Source organism: Nannobrachium achirus, assembly GCF_963921795.1.
Source record: "Nannobrachium achirus genome assembly, chromosome: 15".
Taxonomy (NCBI): Eukaryota; Metazoa; Chordata; class Actinopteri; order Myctophiformes; family Myctophidae; genus Nannobrachium; species Nannobrachium achirus.
In genome coordinates, this window is record NC_137822.1 from 53,357,887 (window position 1) to 53,381,384 (window position 23,498).

At 41.6% G+C, this 23,498-nt stretch overlaps 1 protein-coding gene across 1 annotated transcript in view; it reads left to right on the forward strand.

Moving 5' to 3' along the window:
• The window catches only part of apc (APC regulator of WNT signaling pathway), an 89,805-nt gene that overhangs the window by 23,313 nt on the left and 42,994 nt on the right, over positions 1 to 23,498 (forward strand). The window contains exons 2-8 of the mRNA XM_080743727.1: positions 3,721 to 3,873; positions 15,420 to 15,504; positions 17,275 to 17,512; positions 19,105 to 19,213; positions 20,439 to 20,552; positions 21,438 to 21,494; positions 22,182 to 22,232. Coding sequence (XP_080599853.1) covers positions 3,739 to 3,873; positions 15,420 to 15,504; positions 17,275 to 17,512; positions 19,105 to 19,213; positions 20,439 to 20,552; positions 21,438 to 21,494; positions 22,182 to 22,232 — 789 coding nt within the window. The 5' untranslated portion in view covers positions 3,721 to 3,738. The remainder of the gene's footprint in view (positions 1 to 3,720; positions 3,874 to 15,419; positions 15,505 to 17,274; positions 17,513 to 19,104; positions 19,214 to 20,438; positions 20,553 to 21,437; positions 21,495 to 22,181; positions 22,233 to 23,498) is intronic.

The following is a 23,498-nucleotide window of genomic DNA, read 5'->3' on the forward strand; positions in this document are numbered from 1 at the left end:
AACTAAGCCATTCAGGCTCCTGGTGAATCGTGGCCATTAAACATATTGTGATTATGAGTGGCGACAATAAACAAATAATGGCAGCGTCCTGTGCGAAACGAGACCGCCTGTGCAAAACTAGGATTTTGTGTGTGTGTGTGTGTGTGTGTGTGTGTGTGTGTGTGTGTGTGTGCGTGTGCGTGTGCGTGGGCGTGCGTGTGCGTGCGTGCGTGTGTGGCAGTTCATTTCAGGGTCGCCTGGACCAACGCTCTAAAACTACCTTTAAGGTAGCAAGCTGTCCATGGTAAAACCTATGTTGACCACATTAAAAGTAGCAGCGACTTCGAGAGAGTATACCAGGGTCAGATAGGGTTGTCACGGTTTCACATTTTTAACACCGAAAATATAGTCTGTGTCAGCACCGGTATTATCGGTAATACCGTTTCAACCACTGTGTCCTGTTCGACACACCCAGGTCGAAACGTCCAGTAGTTGTTATTAGTAATGATATATCATGCTGTTGCTGTAATTCTTTGCAAACTTATAATAAAGTTGTCACTCAAAAAGCCTCTTTGATACAAAGATATCTAGGCACCCAGGTAGGCATATATATTAACCAAAATATCGCCAAACAGGCGCCTTTGGCCTCTTTTTTTGTTTTGTTTTGATCAGCAAGCATCATGAATTTCCATTACTTTGTCATGAATTGTCTTTTGTAAACATCGTGCCTCAATTCTGTAAATTTCAGGTGTTTTATTATCATTTGTTGTGACCTTTTCCCTCCTCCATGACCGGCCCATGAGGTCCCCAAATTATTTTGGGGGGTCCCCAGATGATTAGACATACAATGTGTTGATGGAACCCATTTTTTCACCCAGTGTCTATTGTCTGTTGTAATCTTGGGCACTGCACTCCCTCTGCCAACCAACGGACTGCCTCATGCTTCCTTCTATGTATGAGGAGTCCAATCCGCTTCTTTTCACCTGACAGGGGTGACTTTCCCCGGTAGGACGTAGCGCGTGGAAGGAGCACGTTAGTCCAACCAGTTCCTTTCCCCTCCATCGGGCTCCCCGGTGGGCCGGGGCGAGGCAGTATAGAGGATCAGGGTTACTAGGGGTGTCTTCTAAAAATCGACGAATCGACGCGTCGTTTTAAGCCCCGGGAATCGACGCCAATTGTTTGAGTCGAAGCGAAAATATATTTTTTATATCACCAGTTAGCCTACCATAGCCAGTAGGCTACTGCGGTGCACTGCTGGACTGGTGTGGTGTCATGTACTTCCAATGAGAAGTAGCGGCGAACAGTTATTTATTGTCTCGCACCAGCGTCGGGTTGAAAGTGAGACGGAACGGCCAGAACGGTTCAGACCGCCGCTTCGTTAAAACATTCAGAGCCGGGACAGTGTTCCGTTAAGAGGAGGAAGCACGCTGTCAAAATCCCATATTAAATAACCTGCCACAGCACAAACGCGCGTCCACGAAGTAGTAAACAATCTTCTAAAGTCAAATTAACATACACAAGTGTAGGCTACAAGTTACATTTTCTAATTAAAGTGCTTCTGAATTGTTCCAGTGTTGTAATCCATGATGAATGATTGTGTTTCGCTGTGTTTGCGTCCATGACATGTCCACACACTCCTGGCTCAAGCGGGAGCTGTGCCTCCACCTGTTTATGATCCTTTTCTGAAATGAATTCGTTCTCGACACTGACTCATTACTCTGTCAGTGCTCTGTGTCCCGCGACTGCGGACTGGATCCCATCGTTCATTTAAAAGAGCCGTTCAAGAGAGCGGAATCGTTCGCGAATGTCTCATCTCTACTGCACGCTGCAGAGAGACGGGGCAGAGTTGAAACAGCGGAGATGTTTTATTTGTTTTAACGGTGTGTTATAACTCTATGGTTGTACACTGCTATGCAGATAACATTTGTGCTCGCGCACCGATATCACCGAAAACACTGTGTATTCAATTAATCTCTTAATGTATTATTCTATTATGTTGACGTGGTTTAAAGCAACACTTTTTTTTTTTTTTTTTTACACAAAGTAGACTATAAAACGATTCGTCGACGCGTCGGATTAACCCCCGCGACTCGAATCGACTCCATAAATCCTGTGTCGAAGACAGCCCTAAGGGTTACTGCATGTTTTTTGTGAGGGTGCCTATCCTAGGGGAGTAAGGGGACACAGGGAGAAATTGCAAACTCCACATAGAAAGGCCTTTTTGTCAACCACACCTAGGGAATGGGCACTGATAACCGTACTATACAGGTATTTTTTCTTGTATAGTAAACTTAATGGGACAAACATTCATCAGTTTTTTTTAGGTTTCCCCTGGGAGTTGAATTTAAATTGTTTGTACATATTAGGCTATTACACACCTTTAGAAACATTTCTTGGTAATGATTTAGTTTCCAGATTTTCTTATGTTTACCTTACTAAAATAATTGCGATTATGTCAAACAATTGCGATTAGACCAGGGGTCTTCAACGTTTTCAGGCCAAGGACCCCTTAATTGATAGTGGGACCCTCCCCACAACCTTTTCATAGATTCCGTATAGTTTCATCGTTTGACAGCACAATCATCAGTGTATTTTGGATACATGTACATTTGTGTTGTCAGATATTTAACCACTTGAACCATCAATACTTAATAAAGTTGACCTTTCACTTTCACTCTGTACTTAGTCTGCTCTTTTCCCCATCTACACCAAACCCCTTTGCCAAAAATAGCCGATCTATTAAACTCACAACGCCTCGCAGCGCATATCTGCTATTTTTGGCTACAGTTCTCAGAATATGGACACTAGAGTTCAAGTGATTAATTTAAAAAAGGGAAAAGAGTTGTGGAGGACCGCTCTCTGTAGTAACTCTGAGGACCCCCTAGTGGTCCCGGACCCCCTGTTGAAGACCCCTGGATTAGACTATTACCGTAATTGCTGGACCATAAGCCGCACCTGAATATAAGCCGCACCAGCTGAATTTAGAACAAAAAACAAATGTTTACATATATAAGCCGCACCTGACTATAAGCCGCAGGTGTCCTTCCTGCTTCCCGCTAGAGCGCCCCTGGTGGCCGTTAGCTGTAAAAATCTATATATAAATCCTTGTTAACTCATACCCTGCCAGAAAGACGTTTTCTATAATAAAAACGTATTTTTAACTATGGCGTTCCCTGCCAGACGTCTTCTGGACGTCTTTTTTTTTCAAAAACCTTTTTTGAAAAAAAAAATTTTTGGAACTCCAACAATGTACTAGGCATGATCGCGATCGCGAAATTGCATGTTTAACCCCCATACCAACCCCATCTTTCAAACATGGCAGCCATGTTTGTTTACATTTGAAGAAAACATAAGGGCTGCTTTCTCCTGAATGCCTGAACGGATTTCCAAGCGGATTTTGTTTTGTTTGAAAGCTGTGAGAAGCAAGCACATGCATAGTGCATGATCTGTGCACGAATGTGTGCACCAGCATGCACACTATTTTTTTAACCCTTTGTTGGTGAAACGACAATATAAGAGGTCCCACTTTATATACGGCACCGACTGAGTTAAAGACCTTTGTAAAACGAACTAACTGGCCGTTAGCTGTAAAAAAATCTCTATATAAGCCGCACCGTTGTATAAGCCGCAGGGTTCAAAACATGGGAAAAAAGGCGTGGCTTATAGTCCGGCAATTACGGGGTATGTAATAATTTGTGACAGGCCTAACTCTAACCAATAACCTGTGTTGTGTTGTCGCAGGTCAGCAGGAAGTAGAAGATGTGTGCTGCGTCTTACGATCAGCTCCTCAGGCAGGTTGAGGCGCTGAAGATGGAGAACTCCAACCTACGACAGGAGTTACAAGACAACTCCAACCACCTGACCAAACTGGAGACCGAAGCCTTTAATATGAAAGTACGTACCTGGTCCTTCTGTTGACAGTACTACTAGAACTACTACTATTAACCCATTTAGAACGGGTACAGTACACGTTATTGTGTATCATTATTTTATGCTTTTACTATTGAAAAATAGCAGATATACAAGCTCACAGCGTGGCACCGAGTGCCACGCTGCGAGTTTGTATATCTGCTATTTTTCACTGGTTAAAGCATTCAATAATTCTAGGCCTAAATGGGTTAAAGGGATATTTCACTTTCAAAAAACCTTTTGGTCATTTTATCGTCTAATTAGGCTTTTATGAACACCCTGAACAGTTTTTAAGTTGCTTCATTAGTTCATTCAATATTTAGATATTTGATGTAAATGTTATCAGGCCTTCCTCCTGCAGGACGCCTCCCCATACACACCCATTGTAACTTCAAACTCCATTTTAACCATGATAAATTCATCAAAAACACTACATTATTATTATTTATTTTTAATACATTTTTTATTGTATTGTTTATTTTTCCATTTTCCCAAAGAATTATTACAAATAAATGAAAAAGGTTATCAAAAAGGCACGGCCTAAGGAAGGCCTGATAACATTTACATCAAATATCTAATTATTGAATGAAGCAAAATAAAAACTGTTCAGGGTGTTCATAAAAGCCTGATTAGATGATAAAAATTACCTAAAGTTTTTTTGAAAGTGAAATATCCCTTTAACTACTGCTACTAGTTGTTCCTACTGCTGTTGCTAAGAGTGCTTTCTCTACTGTTAAACACCAGGAACGCATTATTACTTTAATCGCTATTTTATGCTTTAACTATTGAAAAATAGCAGATATACAAGCTCACTCTTCGAGCTTGTAGATCTGCTATTTTTGAAAAATCGTATAATTTGTGTTTGAACATTTTGACCTGTTTCAAAATCCTATGTATATTTCTATGTCAGTGGTTCTCAAACGTTTTCATGTCAAGGACCCCTAGAATTATTATGTATTTGACTCCCATCTTGAAATATTATGTATCGGGGACCCCACAGAAGCAAAATATATTTTCGTTACAAATGTTTGCTTTGAAAAGCATATATTCAAAGGTTTGCAAAAATCTTTATTTTTCAAAAATAGCAGATATGCAAGGTCACAGCACTCGGTGCTGTGAGCTTGTAGATGAAAGTAAAAAGGAATCAATAGTTGAAGCATAAATTAATGGTTAGTGTTTGAAGGTTTCTTAAGCCATTCAGGCCTAGAATTATTGAATGCTATAACCTATAACTATTAAAAAATAGCAGATCTACAAGCTCACAGCGGGGCACTCGGTGCCGCGCTGCAAGCTTGTAGATCTGCTATTTTTGAAAAACTCGTGAAAATGTGTGCAAATCTTTGAATATATGTATTTTTAAAGCGAACGTTTGTAACTCAAAATTTTGCTTCTGGGGGGTCCCTGGAACTAAATATTTTGAGAAGGGGGTCTGTGGCCAAATACATATAATTTAGGGGTCCTTCACATGAAAAAGTTTGAGCACCACTGACATAGAAACATAGGTTTTTCAAAAAAAAAAGAAGGATTCAAAAGACACTCGTCAAAATTCAAACGATTTTTCAAAAATGGCAGATCTACAAGCTCGGCACTCGGTGCCGCGCTGTGAGCTCAGGGGTTGACACTAAGGTCTCAGAGGAACTTGCCCAGCGGGCAAGTACAGGTCATGTTCTACTTGCCCAAAGGTCATGCCCACTTGCCCGAAAAGTAAATCGAATCGCCCATTATAAAATGATAGGTAAAATTTGAATAACCGTTCAATTTAACACCTTTGTTTTACTTCCTGGGGATGTGCGATAAGAAAAGTCATACCTAATTCTTTATCCAAATTCCTACATAGCTATGATTGAATATGTCTATGGGTTCACACCTATTTTATATTTTTAAGTGTAGCAACAGTACATTATATCTGGTGTTGTGTTTATAGATGGTTGCATCCATGCACAAACAAGCACTTGCCCGGTCGGGCAACCTGAAAGTAAACTCCACCTGTCCTAAAGTTTTATTTACCTGCCGGGGGCAGGTGGGCAAGCCTTAGTGTCAATGCCTGGAGCTTGTATATCTGCTACTTTTCAATAGTTAAAGCATAAAACAATAATACGCAATAATGCGTACCCGGTCTAAATGGGTTTTTAATGGGTTAAAGCTGCACTATGTGACTTTCCTTTCTTCTTCTAACCCCGGACTTGAACCCGGGTTTTCTTGCGTGAGTGCTGACATTTTTTTTTACCATTGAACTAATGGAGCCTGCTGCCTGCTTGCTCAAGTGATAAATTGAATTTTCTCAAAACCCTTGTCAGATCCGGTGTCTAGGCGAGACAGGAGCTTTGACACCAACTAAATGTCTCAGTAGAAGAGCAGGGAGACAAAACACAACCGCACAAATTGTAAGTTATATTATATTACATACTCTACTATACAGACTGGACAACGTTACAGTTTATTCATAAAAGACAAGTTGCATAGTGCCGCTTTAACGAGGTGGTGCCATAGTTTTGTACTTTTTCTGTTGTATGTGTGTGTGTGTGTGTGTTTTCTATGGTGTTGACATTACTCTTAATAGACCCCCAGGTGTGGTTATAATGTGCAGATTTGTCTTCCCTGTGTGTTTTTGGTTACTTCCTGAAAAGGGCCCTGTCGAAAAACACAGATTAAATGACACATGAACTCATCCCCTTCCCTTTTACCATTCACCCAACGCACGTGGGTGTGGCTAACTTCAGCTGGGTCACCACCCACCATGACAACCAAGCACACTTAATGAACTGCTGGGTGTGGCCATATAAAAACCCAATTTTAACACTTTCTGCACACTTTGTTTCTTTTGAGAAATCTTCCTCCTAGTATAATCATAATACCCAATCATCATGTTTTAGGGAGGAAATTAATCATGGCACCCCATCTTTAACTACTGCTACTAGTATTACAAGTATTGCTGCTGCTGCTACTACATACAGTATATTAATTTAATGAACAGCTTTTATCCGTAACATTGTAACTTAACATGTAAACCAAAGGCACCTTTCCACGAAACATTTTAAACGTATATTATTTTATTTTTTTATATTGTCCATGTAGGACAGAGAAATAATCTTTGCATGTGCCTTCTTCAGACTGTGTTTCAAGTAAGGGATATATAATAATTGAGTATGTGTGCGCTATGGCTGACACTATTCGATCATTGTTAGATTTTGATTAGACGATTATGCACAAAATCTATGAATTTACGCGAATCTCTGTATTCTGTATTGTCTATTATATTGTATATACTTATAACTCATGGACGACTCTAGATCAGGGGTCTTCAACAGGGGGTCCGGGACCCCTAGGGTGTCCTCAGAGTTACTACAGGGGGTCCTGGTCCTCCAAATCTTTGTGTGATAAGAACATACTTTTTTCTACACTAACCACTTGAACCTTAGTATCCCCATTTTGTGTGGAACATTAGCCAAGAATAGCAGATCTACAAGCTCACAACGCCTCGCGCTGCGAGGCGTTGTGAGCTTGTAGGTCTGCTATTCTTGACCAAGAGGTTTGGTGTAGAGGGAAAAGCAGAATAATGGTTCAAGTGGTTCATTGTCTAAAAATACACTACAGTGCCAAACGACTTTTAGATCAACTTTCTCACTATGGACTTCCCTGCCAGACGACTTAAATCGACTTTTACTTAGAAAAAAAACATTTTTTTTTTTTTTTTTGATTTTTTAAATAAAATAAAAAATAAAAAAAATTTGGACCCCATTAAATCTAGTAAAAATGATTTCAATCGCGATTTTGCATGTTCCACCCCCATACAACCCCATCTTTCATACAGGGTAGCCATCTTTGCTTACATAACATGTAAAACATAATGGCTATTATCTCAAGAATGCCTGAACGGATTTCCAATCTGTTTTTTTTGTTTGAAAGCTGTGAACAGCCTGCACAAACATGGTGCATGATCTGTGCATGGGCGTGCATGATCTGTGCACTATAAATTACATGGAAGTCTATGGAGAGGGCTGGCAGGGAGAACCCAAAGAAGGCATATTTAATTGGCAGTAACTGAGTTAAACCAACAACCAAGACTGATGACAATGCTGTCAAACAAGTGTACGCTGTTTTAAAAAATCGATGAACATTTTTAATCTGCAGCACCATTTTATAAAATACGTAGTGGGGGGTCCCTGCTTCATCTCTCTCTCGGCTAAGGGGGCCTTGGCCTAAAAACGTTGAAAGACCCCTGCTCTAGATTTGTGTCACGCGCTCGTTCTGCTTTTCAAAGTGTCGGTCAGCAGTTATCGGACTGGATTTAACACTGATTGATTCTGCATGCGTTTTCTGATAACATGTGCACTGCTCTGATGCGTGGACGTGACGGGTGATGGGGCCGTCACGATAATGACATTTCACTTGACTAACCTCAGATAATTGCGATTAACAATTTAATTGTTTCTTTCATTGAACACTGGAACATATAAATAATAAAAAAAACATCTTGTTGCACAGGGCAGATATGACAAATAACTTAAACATTTAATTACTTTATGCTTTAAAAAAAAAAGATGAGCCTAGCTCAGGGATCTTCAACAGGGGGTCCGGGACCCCTAGGGGGTCCTCAGAGTTACTACAGGGGGTCCTCCAAATCTCTGTGTGATAGAAAAACCTTTTTTCTCCTTTTTTATATTAACCACTTGAACCCTAGTGTCCATATTCTGAGAACTTTAGCCAAAAATAGCAGATCAACAAGCAGACTATGTACAGAGTGAAAGGTCAAGTTTTTTTTAAGTATAGACTATTCAAGTGGTTAAATATCTGAAAACACAAATTGACATGATTCCAAAATACACTGATAATTGTGCTGTCAAAAGATGAAACTTATATGGAATCTATGAACAGGTTGTGGGGATCCCTGCTTCATCTCTCTAGGGGGTCCTTGGCCTGAAAACGTTGAAGACCCCTGCCATAGCTGATAAAGAGACATCGAGCAAAACCCCATGGCATGGCAGTGGAAAACATTTCCAGAGAGAGCATTGATTTGTTAAGCCTGTCACAGTTCTTACATAATCGCCTAAATGCTAATATTTGAGATAAACGCAATTATTTGAGAGAAACACAATTATTTTGCGGAATCGTTTAAAAGGTTCATACATTTTGAAACATTTTCAAAAATAGGGGAAATGGCAGATCTACAAGCTCACAACGCGTCGCATTGCGCGTTTTGTGGAAAGCATCAGGTTATTAAACATGTAATTTCCTTGTATGTTTAGGTTATTTGTCATGTGTTTTTGTAGTCATATGTTTCAGTGTTCCACGACAGAAACTCAATTAAATCGCAATTTTTCAAGGGACAATTAATCGCCATGTAAAATGTCATAATCGCGATTTGCGACAGCCCTATGATTTGGGCGGTGTTAACCTAGTCGTGGCTGGCACATGGTAGAAGGCAGGTTGGTTCCCCAGCTTTAAACTTAAAAACCTCCTCAGTTCAGATGCTTGGAACTTACAGTTTGTGGATGCAAGGCAAGTGGAAACCAGTACAGGTCAATGCACTGGTCTTTGTCGTAAAAGAGGGATTTACTGCAGTGGAGCACATACCAGAGTGTTTCTTGTTTACTGATTACACATATTTCCATTATTAGATAATACCCAGGACGGTACATTTTGCCATCAGCATTGAGTGTTGTCATGTTATTGCGACCGTCAGGTCGCAGTTACTATCAAAACCTCCACAAACTGTCAGTCCGTCCGTCCGTCAGTCAGTCAGTCTGTCTGTCACACCTCACACGTCACACTCTTGCCCTGCTCATATCCTCGCAACCGTTGCCCCGATCCATGCCAAATTTTGCACACACACTCCTTACCTGCCAAACTACAACCTCCAAGGACCCCCGGAGCTCCAGGGACCCCCAGGTCCCTGGGGGACCCCCAGATGTAAAAAATGACCAAATGTGCTAAACTGACCAAATGACCACCCCAACGGGGCTGCTCACGGGGAATTCCCGGGGACCACCGACTCCTGGTGCTCCAGAACGGATGCAAAAGTGGTGGCGCCCCCAGTGGAGGACCCCCTACACTGCAGCTCACATAAAATGCCGTAACTCCGGCTAGGAGCGACCGGGACAGCCGGGGCCGGTACCTATTCGTCCGCCTTGCCGGCGCGGAGACCCCACCCCTCATTTCTCACATGGCCCTCTTCTAGCGCCACCATGAGGCCGATTCTTGCAAAACACATTTTTGGACACTGCTCCTACAATTTTTGCCCTAAAATCACGCAAATCGGTACACAGTATGTCTACACTCATCCCATCAACATGAATCTCTCCCATATAGCGCCACTTCCAGGGCGATTTTTAAAAACACATTTTTGGACACTGCTCCTACAGATTTTGCCCTAAAATCACGAAAATCACTACACAGTATGTCTACACTCATGTCATCAACATGGATCAGGAAGATTTTGGCAAAACACATTTTTGCCCTATTTGTGGAGATAAGTGACCTACGGTCGCTTATCTCCCGATTAGGGAGCCTTACTGGTGTTATATTCAATTGTATTGTCATATTGTCTATTTAGCATGACACATTTTCAGTGTTGTAATTCAACATTATTCTTAAGAGCTTTGCACACAGACGCAATTTTTTTTTTTAAAAGAAAACAATGATTCTCTATGACCTCATGCACACCACACAACACAATTCGCGACAGCCCTATGATGTGGTTGCCGTTAACCTTGTCGTCGCTGTCTGTAATGAGACGGGGAGATCAGATCATGGCTTCACTCACTGCACTGCTGACGGCGCGGCAGTTCAGTTCAGTCGCGCTACATATCATGATGTTGCCGTGTCCATCGATGTGCAATGAAATGTTAATTTGTTCACTATAAACACCAAGCAACAGTTATCTGTGTTAAAGTTATACCATGTAACTTATAAAAAATCTTAAAATTGTCCTAACTCTTAAATCGCTAAAGTTTTAGAACACCCACTCCGTTATTTTCAGCTTCTGAAGCCTTCTCTTTATATATTTTCTTCTAGCAGTGACAGGGGCGGGATTTCCCGGCAAAATGACGTCATCATACACTACCGGCCAATCACAGCGAGGGTTATACACTGCCGGCCAATCACAGCGCATCTTGAAGTGGGGTCGCTAGCTATCACAATAGGGCGGCCATATTTGTAGGCGCCCGTGTGTCTCTATCTATACTCGGGTGAAACACTCCGTTTCTCCGGAATGCCTGAACGCACAGGAACCAGGGACCCCTCCAAAGATAGATCTCGGCGAGGTGGAGGCAGACGCGGGGGTGACGTGGGGGTGTGAGGCCCGGTCCGCGGCGAAAAACGGCCTAAAGACGCGGACGCTAATGACCACTAGTTGAGCAACTTACACAGTATAGCTTTAAAGGGGCCCCACCATGAATTTCACATTTTACATTTTTTTCTTGTTTTTTGGTCTTCCCAGAGTCTCTTCTAGCCCAGAAAAACCCATTCATTAACTCTAAGCTTTGCTTTTCATTTCAGTGATTTTCTGAATGGGCGTGTCTGAACGGTACTCTTTTGAAATCGGGGCCCCATTCTATGTCACAGGGGGCTCATTTCCTATTGGGGCCCCCTCGAGAAGGGGGCGGTACTTTTTGAGAGGCTATATTCTATTGAGACTGTATATACGTGGTGGAACCATGAGGTAAAGTGGTGCTAACATTGGAACGATACAGATTACGATTTACTCTACATGGTTCTCATCGTGGTTCTCTAATACAGAGGTCTTCAACAGGGGGTCCGGGACCCCTAGGGGGTCCTCAGAGTTACTACAGGGGGTCCTCCAAATCTTTGAGTGATAGATTTTTTTCTCCTTTTTTATATTAACCACTTGAACCCTAGTGTCCATATTCTGAAAAACTGTAGCCGAAAATAGCCGATCTACAAGCTCACAACGCCTCGCAGCAAGAGCTTTGGTGTGGAGGGGGAAAAGAGCAGACTAAGTACAGAGTGAAAGGCCAAGTTTATTAAGTATTGACGGTTCAAGTGGTTAAATATTTTAAAACACAATTTGACATGAATCCTAAATAAACTGATGATTGTGCTGCCAAACAATGAAACTATATGGAATCTATATGAAAAGGTTGTGGGGGTCCCCGCTTCATCTCTCTCTCAACTAAGGGGTCCTTGGCCTGAAAACATGACCTAATATCAATATCAATATCTGAGTGGTTGTTTAGGCTAAAACCTGTTTAAAACCGTATTATGGACCAATATTTTTATAAAATATATATTTTTAAAAGCGTGGTGGGGCCATTCTACACTCCACGTGTACAACACCCTGACATCCTCCTATAGCAATATACTGTATGATCGGTTATTTTAGCTGCTTTAAAAGGTTGATGATGGCTAAAGGGGGGTTTCTGTTCTAAGCGTGTATGAACAAACAGTACTATGAAAAGCGTTCAAAATGACATGCTGGTGGAACTCAATGACACTCTCCCTCTCCAAAGGTCCTCGTGAGTACAACAACAAGAGTCGTTGTTTGAGACAGACAGACACACACAGACACAGACGCACGCACGCACACGTGCGCGCGCACACACACACACACACGCACACACACACACACACAATTAATGTGACTAGCTTGTGATTCATTGTCTGTGTGTGCGCCTGCGCTCGGCCATCCTCCCATCCCCTTCCTGTATTTTTGTATTCGGAGAGAAGAACTCAGTTCTTTTTTGTGTTTTTCTTTTGTTTTCCTGTTGTGTTGACCCGGTGACATCATCAGTGTGTGTTTGGGGGGGAGTGTTCAGAGGACTCACGCACGCACGCACGCACGCACGCACGCACGCACGCACGCACGCACGCACGCACGCACGCACGCACGCACGCACACACACACAAGGGATGGGACGATAAGCAATATTATCGTTTAAGGCCCATTCCCACTGGGCCAGATAACAAATAAAAAAATCTCTTTCTCCAGATATTTTTCCATTCAAAGTGGATGGTAGATACAGATAAAAAAAATCTCTTTCTCCAGATATTTTTTATCTGTGGCAGATATTTTTTTTTTATCTGTATCTACCATCCACTTATATCCACTACCATCCAAAATATCTGGAGAAAGACATTTTTTTTATCTGTTATCTGGCCCAGTGGGAATGGGCCTTTATCTTGATAAAAAACACTCACGATAATCGTATTGTGGAGATTTCATTTATGGTGATATCGTCCTCCGTCATGCACTGGGATCAATTCACCTTTTATTTGCCGAGCTGCATATCCGGTACCACTTAAACCCACTATAATTGGTAAAAGGTATTTTTATAAGTACTTGATACAGTCCTTTTTTCACTCTCTATCAAACGTCTTTGCCAAAAAAATAGCCGATCTACAAGCTCACAACACGTTGAGTTGCAACGCGTTGTGAGCTTGTAGATCTGCTTTTTTTTTGTTCCGCCCCAGCATAATGGATTTTAATTGTCTCGATAATATCGTAAATCCCGATTTCTTTTGTCACAATAATCGTGATATGAAATGTTCATATCGTCCAATCCCTAACACACACACACACACACACACACACACACACACACACACACACACACACACACACACACACACACACACACACACACACACACACACACACGCACACACACTCACATTGAGCGTTAGCCGGGTCACACAAGCTCGCTATTGTGTTGAAAATAGAAGGGAAATGCTTTTATTTCCGCATGTATGTGGAAATGCTGGCTTCCTTCCTCAGGGAGGAAGAGACAGAGGGAGAGGTGTCTGGTGTTTTCATCGACATCGGGCTCTACATTCTGGACTGCTAAGTAGACCACTGACAGAACACTATAGTACAGAACTAGTAGAGTACGTTCAGGCTTCGCTCTGTGAGAAGAGACAGAGGGAGAGGTGTCTGGTGTTTTCATCGACATCGGGCTCTGCATTCAGGGCTGCTAAGTAGACCACTGACAGAACACTATAGTACAGAACTAGTTGAGTACGTTCAGGCTTCGCTCTGTGAGAAGCTGCTAAGTAGACCACTGACAGAACACTCTAGTACAGAACTAGTTGAGTACGTTCAGGCTTCGCTCTGTGAGAAGCTGCTAAGTAGACCACTGACAGAACACTATAGTACAGAACTAGTAGAGTACGTTCAGGCTTCGCTCTGTGAGAAGCCAGAGTACGCTCTGGCTTCTCATTCGCCTCTGAATGGACTTGGAACTTTACAAGAGATGTCGGCTTATGGACTTGAAACTCTATAAGAGATGCCGGTTTATAGTGGTGAGTACTGCAGTACTGCTAGTTGAGTATTTGAAGAGGGTAATAGGAGTGTAGTGCTGCATTGTGATGTGTAGACACAGTGGTGGACAGAGTACTGGGATGTTTTACTTATGTAAAAGTATCAATACTGCAATATAGAAATACTCAGTTTTACAAGTAAAAAACCTGGAATTCAAAATGTGCTTGAGTAAAAGTACGAAAGTAGTAAGTCAAAATATACTTAAAGTACCAAAACTAAAAGTTCAAAATTGATTTAGCCAGTTAACCTGGATAAAATGAATTATTAAAGGGTTATTATTAAAATTCGTTTTTTTTTTTTTTAAGATTTGTTTTTGGGCTTTTTATGCCTTTATTGATAGGACAGTAGACTGACAGGAATATTTTGGAAGAGGTCTTATGTTAGTTAGTTAGTACCACATGAGAATAACACAATATGTCCATCCATACAGTATATGGCCATTCCAAGCTATGTGCTTAATATTCATAATGACATCAGCGATCTCTGTATATGGGCATACAAGGGACAAGGACGGAATGTGATGTGATGTCACAACAATGTGATGTCACAGGTCAGCTATAGACACTGAGGCGTTATCCTCTGGCGTTACCCTCTGACGTTACTGACACGATGTGGCGGTTTTCATAGTTAACTGCGACCTATGATCGAAAAAAAGATAGGGGTCTCAAAGATAGAAATTCCAAATAAATGGGGGTCCGTAGCCTAATTCATGTCAAACTGGGGGTCCTTGAAGCGATAAGATATGTGTTAAATTGAACAGTAATTCAGATTTTACCTATCATTTCGTAATGGACGAGTTCAGGCAAGTGCCTCTGAGACCTTGGTGTCAACCACCTGCACTATATAACTTTCCTGTTCTTCTCCGGATTTGAACCCGTGTTTCCTGCACAAGTGCTGACATTCAGACAATAGAGCCTGCCTGCTTGCTCTGGGGAGAAATGGAATATTCCATTTGGATCCCTTGTTGGAACGCAGCTTATTTTGACCCTTTCCTGAAACGTTTGGACATACTGTACCAGGTTTCCACCATCCCGACAGTGACGATATATACTGTACTTATATACATCTTGTATACAATATAGGTGTTATATACAGCATATACTTTATATTAGTAATATACAGTAAATATGATGAATGCGTTGTGTTCTGGTCAAATTCCAAATGTAAACGTTGTTATTATTGATGTTGAAATAAGCAAAGAATGATGTATTTTATGTCGGCCCTCATGCATCACTTCCTCTTCCTGTGGTTTCAGGAAGTCCTCAAGCAGCTCCAGGGCAGCATCGAAGAAGAGCCCAACGAGGTGGTCGGCCAATCGGAGCTCATTGACCGACTCAAAGGTGAGCGCAGCGCACATGAACACAGGGTCCCCACGGTCATGAAATTCCAGGAAATGTTTTGAAATTAGAAAAATATTTTTCCAGTACTGGAAAAGTTTTGGAATTGATCAAGGGTCCTGGAAGGTCCTGGAAAAAATAGCTATGCGTTGTCTTTGGTTATTTGTTTTTGTTAATACCTCTGAAATGGCAAATTAAACATTGGCCAAATTGTCAAATATTAGAGGCAGAAATTGTGAAAATAGCAGATCTACATGCTCACAACGCCTCTCGTTGCGAGGCGTTGTGAGCATGTAGATCGGCTATTTTCACAATAAAACTGTTATACAAAATTCCTCAACTCTTAGTGCTCGTCAGGATGGGGGGTCCCCACTCCCCAGTTCAAATATGATTATTTCGGGGTTCACGGCCTGAAAAGGTTGAGAACCACTGGCATACACTATCTGTCTTTGGGCACTGCGCATAGGAGTAAGCTACTCGTTATTGAGCTGAATTATTGTTATATAGTCCAGGAAATTGGGTTAAATATTCTGGAAAAGTTTTGGAAAGGTTTTGGAAATAAATTGGTAAAAATATGTGGGAACCCTGTGAATATCAAGATCAACAAATAAAGTACACCCAAATAGCACTTGGATACATACAGACTCTCTCTAGGACTATCACAATTATTACATAATCGTTTAATCGCCATCATTGCAATTATTTTGTCATAATCGTCATTATGGTTTCCATGCTGATAAATGTTTCTATATTTTCAAACTTTTTCAAAAATAGTGGAAATAGGTCATCTACAAGCTCACAACACGTCGCATTGCGACACGTTGTGAGCTTGTAGATTGGCTATTTCCACTATCAGTGTTCTTTTTTAAGTATAAAGTTGTCAAATACATCAGTAATTTCTTTGTATATTTAGGTCATGCGTCATATTTACCATGTGCAACTTCAAAGCCTACAAGCCAAACAGAAATGTAATTGTCAACGACAAATGCACATTTAAAGGACAACTTTAGTTTTTTACAACAAGGGTTCATATTTTAGATTGTAATTAAAGAATAAAAAGATGAGTGTTATATTTATTTTATTTACTTCTTTCTATTGTTTTAGAGATTCTTATGGGGGCATGTGTACAAGTGGCTAAATATGTCATTTTACACAGAATAAGCCCATTCCCAAGATACAACGCACCCTTTCATGGTTGGATGTGACTTATGGGGGCTATAAGTGTTACTGTAAATAGCAATAAAGACACTGCTGGCTTATTGTGTCTAAAAATACATATTTAGGCACTTGTACACATGCCCTCATAAGAATCTCTAAAACAATAGAAAGAAGTAAATAAAATAAATATAACACTCATCTTTTTATTCTTTAATTACAATCTAAAATATGAACCCTTGTTGTAAAAAACTAAAGTTGTCCTTTAAATGTGCATTTGTCGTTGACAATTACATTTCTGTTTGGCTTGTAGGCTTTGAAGTTGCACATGGTAAATATGACGCATGACCTAAATATACAAAGAAATTACTGATTACCCCCAAGCGTACGCAATACGCATGCCCCACATTTTAGCACGGTAAACGCGATAAAACAATAGAACAAAGCAAATGAAAACATTTTAACACTCACTTTTTCTTTTCTCTAATTACAATCTAAAATATGAACCCTAAAACAAAGTTGTCCTTTAAATCGTTAATCGCAATTAATTGAGTGACAATTAATCATCATTTAAAGTGTCATAATCGTGACAGCCCTAACGCTCTCTCTTTCTGGCAGAGATGAGCATGGACCCATCCGGAGGTTTCCAGGGGGTGAAGCTTCGCTCCAAGCCCCAGCTCGGTGCCTCGTCTTCGGGCAACAACCCCCAGAGCTCGGGGCCCTCGGCCGCGGGCTTCCCCAGGAGAGGGATGCCTCTGCCGCCGGGCAGGGAGGCTCGAGACCCCCCCACTCCCGTGGTGCGGGACCCCAGAGACGCCCCGCAGCCTGGCTATCTGGACGAGCTGGAGAAGGAGAGGTGAGCATCAATTGGTTGGCCCGTTCGGCTAGGGGTGGGATGATTTTTGTGACCGAAAACATTTTATGATTTTATGATATATTCGCGATAATCAAAATATCCCCAAAATCCATAATCCTGGGGCGGAACATTTGCCAAAAAATTGCCGATCTCTACAAGCTCACAACGCGTCACACCTTGTAGATCGGCAATTCTTTTGGCAAAGAGATTTGGTTGTGAGTGAAAAGAAAGTCTATCAAGTACGTCATTTCCAATTCCATTTAACCAATTATAGAGGGTTTAAATGGTATATATATGTAGCTTGGCAAAGAAACGTGAATTTATCCCGGTGCACCGGGAAATTTAAATCTGAGGCGATGCGAGGCCGATGCGAGGCATTGTGAGTTTGTAGATCAGCTATTGTCTGCAAAGAGGTTTGGTGTAGAGGGGAAAAAGAGCAGACTAAGTACAGAGCGAAAGGTCAAGTTTATTAATGACAGTTCAAGTGGTTAAATATCTGAAAACACCAATTGACATGAATCCAAAATACACTGATGATGATCGTGCTGTCAAACAATGAAACTATATGGAATTTATGAAAAGGTTTTGGGGGTCCCTGCTTCATCTCTCTTAGGGATGTGCGCGTGTACACGGTTATCCGTGTACACGGTTTGTAAACCACTATTCGTTTTGAAGATACAATTCGATTATTCTATTAAATATATTTTTAATTATTGAGATATTAACTTTTTTAAACATTTAAACTCTGCGCCCATATTACTGTCTTGTCTTAATAAAATGTTACTTTTTAACAAGCAAATTAAGCAATCCCTTGGTTGATTTGCGGAGCATGACTGTCTGTGTCTCAGTCTGACTGACTGTTGCGCGCTGCACTGGTCGCGCTGACCTGCAGTGAGTGTGCATGGCTGCACGCAGCCACACTACACACCAGGCAGGCTGTCCGCTGCGCAAGTAAATTAATGGCAATTAAGCGACGTGTATCTTAAAGATACTGGATGTGAATCACTCGCCTGCACGCTGTATCTGTGATCCGGTCCATGAATTAATCCATATTTTGAGGTGAGAACAAGCCAAGGAGAATGCTTAATCATACATTGGCTGAGTATGGAATACCATTATGTAGCCAACTTTGAAGAGAACAGAGCTGTTGCTCAGTTACTATAGCGACTCCAGTCAGACAGACATCAGCTGTTGTAGCGACCAAGCTGAGACTGATGCGCTAATTATTGATCTTGACCCAGATTCACGCAATGACGTAATTGATTAATTTGAGCAAGATTGCAATATTATATAACATTTTAAAAGGCTTTTATATACTCTTGATACTTTTTTCAAACGAGGTTTGCCCTAATAGATCGAAGTGCTCAGTTTTGGCTATTTTCTGTGTGAAATTACAATAATAAAAAACAAATATAATAATTTTCGACTAGTCGAATATTCGTTTACAAAATTGTCGTGTACACGTCAGTGAAATTAGTCGCTAGGAACATCCCTAATCTCTCTCTCTCTGAACTAAGGGGTCCTTGGCCTGAAAACGTTGAAGACCCCTGGGCTAACATTCTGTGTGTGTATGCCGCCCCCTTTCCCCCCAGGTCGCTGCTGTTGGCTGAGCTGGACAAGGAGGAGAAAGAGAAGGATTGGTATTATGCTCAACTGCAGAACCTCACCAAGAGAATCGACAGCCTCCCTCTGACAGAGAACGTACGTAGTATTGTCACTTCTACAAGCACTGCTACTACTGCATTTATACAGTATTAGTAGTAGTTTTAGTCTAGCAAAGTGCACTGCTCCGGCAGGCCAGGTTGGCCTGCTCAGGGCTGTGTTAACTCATTCTCTGCATTTTAAAAATGGCTGCCAAAGTGCCAGGATGCCACAAGTCTCCATAGACTTCCATGTAATTCATAGTGCACGGATCATGCACGCCCATGCATAGATCATGCACCAAGTGTGTGCACACTGTTCATAGCTTTCAAACAAAAAAATCACACCCGTGTGAACTGAGCGGTGGTTTACCCACCTCATAGATCATGTGTACCGATTTTTGTGACATTTGAAGAAAATATGTAGGAAAAGGAGCAAAAAGTGTGTTTTGGAGAAAATTCAAGATGGCGGAAAATCTATCCTGGCGCAAATGGGCGTGGCTTATATGGGGAGATGCGTCTTGACCCAAGGAATCCAGGGAAAAAAGAATTTTAATTTTCCGATCTACGGTTCAAGAGTTACGGGGCAAAACGTAAAGTTGGCCGTTATAGCGCCACCATGAGGACGAGTGATGTAATTATTTTTCGATTCATTCTTAAAATCATTATGAATCTCCTCTCCGAGGTTTGAAACTGTAGCTCCTATGGTTTACGAGAGAAAAATACTTGAAAGTGATTTCTTGCATTGTCCCATTATAAGTCAATGGGGACAATTAAGCGTCGTTTTTTGCCGATTTCGTCGGCATGGTAAGGCGGATCGGAACGAAAGGTACACCATTCCCGGCCGAGCCGCACATTTTGATGTATATATTGCGCGAGTGGCGTAAATGGTGCGGCACTAGTTACGAAGTTTAGGCTACATACAGACACAGACGGAGACCCACACACACGGCCACGTATAGGAGCGTTGTGACCACCGCTCAAAAATCTGCTTGGAAATCCATTCATGCATTCATGAGATAGCAGCCATTATGTTTTCTTCAAATGTAAACAAACATGGCTGGGGTTGGTATGGGGGTCAAACATGTGATTTCGTGATCCCGATCATGCCTAGTAGATAGAAGGAAGTCCAAACATTTTGCTTTGATTCTATTCTTTCTTTCCTCCCTTTGTCTTGTCTTTCTCGTCTTCCTTCCTCTTCTCCTCTGCCACCCCCTCCCCCCATCTCTTATCCTCCTTTCTCCTCCTGCGTCCTCCTCTCCTCTCCTCCTCATCGCTCCCTTCAGTTCTCCTTGCAGACGGACATGACTCGGCGACAGCTGGAGTTCGAAGCGCGGCAGCTCCGCGCCGCCATGGAGGAGGAGCTGGGCACATGTCAGGACATGGAGAAGAGAGGACAGGTAGGCCCGTCACCACATAATCATCGAATTGCAATTATTTAGTCATAATCGTCAAAATCGTTTTCCGTGTTGAAAAATGTTCATATATACTTAATACTTTTTTTAAAATAGTGGAAATAGCCGATCTACAAGATCACGACGAGTCGCGTTGCATTGTGAGCTTTAGATCGGCTAAAGTTTAAAGTTATCAAATGTGTCAGTCATTTCTTTGTATATTTAGGTTATGTGTCATATTTGCCATGTGCAACTTCAAAGCCCACAGCCAAACAGAAATGTAATGGTCAACAACAAAAACACAATTAAATTGTTAATCGCAATTGTGACATCTAAATTTGATTGTGATATACAGTACATGCAGTTGTTATGTTCCTCAAATTTTAAGCATACGGTTCCTTGCAGAGGAAAACATGCTCAACATTTTGTTGGACAAACAAAATAGTTTGTCCTGGACATGTTTTCATCTGAGTGCTCTTAGCAAAGTGCTCTTACCTAAGAGAAGAGCAAAAATAAGAAAACAAAAATAAGAAAACATTGGTGAATGACAGAAATCATTTTTTTTGTCTCGTATTGCTTCCAGCAGGAAGCCTAATGATACATCTGGATATCATTTGTGTAGAGAGGGCTAGATGGATAAATAACTAATGTTTCATAGCATGTAGTTATTGCTTAGTGTTATTTTTCTTACACTTGCACTTGCATTATTTTGTGTATTTGTGTCCCTTCATCTGCGTTTGTGTACTGTATGTGCTGCAATGTATATTTGTGTACTCTCACATACCTTTGTGCAATTTTGTTTACTCTTGTGTGCTTTGTATACTAATGTACTTTTGTATACTGTTTTGTCTCGTACTTTTTTCACTCGTGTGCGCTGTACCTCGCCAACAGGCCCGAGTTGCTCGCATCCAACACATCGAGAAAGAACTCCGGCAACATCGACAAGAGGTAATTAATAGTCGGCTGAATGAGAGAGAGAATAAGAGGAATAGGGGAAAACTGTGAATAGTTGAGTGAATGTGAAAGAGAGAACAGTGTGTGAATAGAGAATAGACAATAGAGCAGGGTTCCCCAATAGGCGGCCCGCGGGCCATTTGCGGCCCGCGGGGGGCTACTGTCTGGCCCACACCAACCCCAGTAATAATGGTGGTATAAGAGCAGCAACAACACTAGTATATCGTCGTTGTCGGGTGGAAATCTCGTATCTCCAAATGTGTACGTTCTTTCGCAAAGTAAAGCCCTGCTTCATCATACAAGGCTGTCACACAAAAGTAGTGAAAACAGCAGATCTACAAGCACACAACGCCTCGCGGTGCGAGGCATTGTGTGCTTGTAGATCGGCTGTTTTCACTAGTTTAAATCATTTTTAAAATGATAAATGCAAAACGAACGGTTTTGGACATACAAGATTTTCACCTGATGACGACGATATCTGAACCGTCGCCCCCTGCAATGTTGTGGCCCTCGGCTTGGTACCCTAGACATAATTCGGCCCTTGGGGAAAACTAATTGGGGAACCCTGCAATAGAGTGTCAGAATACCAGATAGTGGTATTTATTCTTAAACTGTAACATCGTTCTCTCTCTCTCTCTCTTCCCCATCTATCTATTCTCTCCATCTATCGACCTCCTCCAGTCTGCTTCCGGTGCTGCGCTACAGGTTGACGGAGTGAATGCAGACTCACAGGTAATATTACTACTAGGCAAGGGAAGGTTATTTGTGTAGGACATTTCAAGGCAATTCAACACTTTACACAAACATTAAAGGAATAGCGGTCAAGAGATACATGCACAAAATAGTAGACCTGGCGAAGGTCAGAGAGTCTGAAACGTATTCTTTTACCGCTCTGCTAATAAATTATTTTGGGAGCATTAAGACAGTGTGCAGACCTGCTTTTCTTCTTTAAAGTGCAGAAGGAACACATTATAAAAGGACATTTGAATACAACACACATTAGAGTTAAGAGAATAGAAGATAAGAATGAACTCAAAACTTACCAAAACCTTTAGCACCCAGAAAAGTCCTCAGCATTTGTTGTATGATAACTGCAGTTTTCTGGGAGTTGGTTCCAGATATGTGGCTCATAAAAGCTAAAATGATTTGACCCTACGGTTCTTTTTAAAATCACGCCCAGTGTGAAGAGAGCGGTGCCTTTGGTGGCTACTTGCTATAGTTCTAGTGCTGAGTGCGATTGGCCCTTTAGGCTGCTCAACATAGGGACATATCCACACACTCGGTCAAGCATTTGGAGCACCGCTCAAAAACATGGAGTAAAGATTTATGTCGATCAATCATTTCAGCGGTGTCCAAGATTAGTTCTTGATATATATGACTTCAGAGATTAGCTGGTCGCAGGCACTCACACACACAGGCGAAAGGAGAGGGGCGAAAGCACAATCCCTGGGGGTCCTATTTGGGGAGTGTGCGTGCAAAGTTTCATGCCGATCAGTTCCGCATTGCCGGAGATTCGCTGTTAACAGACCCACACACGGATGGATGGACAGGGACGAAAACAAATGTCAGAGAAATAAAACACATTATGGTGTATTATTATTTTATGCTTTAACTATTAAAAAATAGCAGATATACAAGCTTACAGCGCGGCACCGAGTGCCGCGCTGCGAGCTTGTAGATCTGCTATTTTTGAAAAATCGTGAACATTTGAATTTTGACCCGATTCTATAAGTGTCTTTTGAATCCTTCTAAGGTTTTTTGAAAAACCTATGTTTCTATGTCAGCAATCTGGCCAGCCATCGTCAAAGAAAAGGTCCTTTTCACTTAACTGGAGCTCAGTTAGTCTGTTCTTGAGAGACTACTATGTCAGTGGTTCTCACTGAAGGACCCCCAAAATGATATGTATTTGGCCACGGACCCCCATCTCAAAATATTTAGTTCCAGGGACCCCCCAGAAGACAAATTTTAGTTACAAACGTTCGCTTTAAAAATACAAAT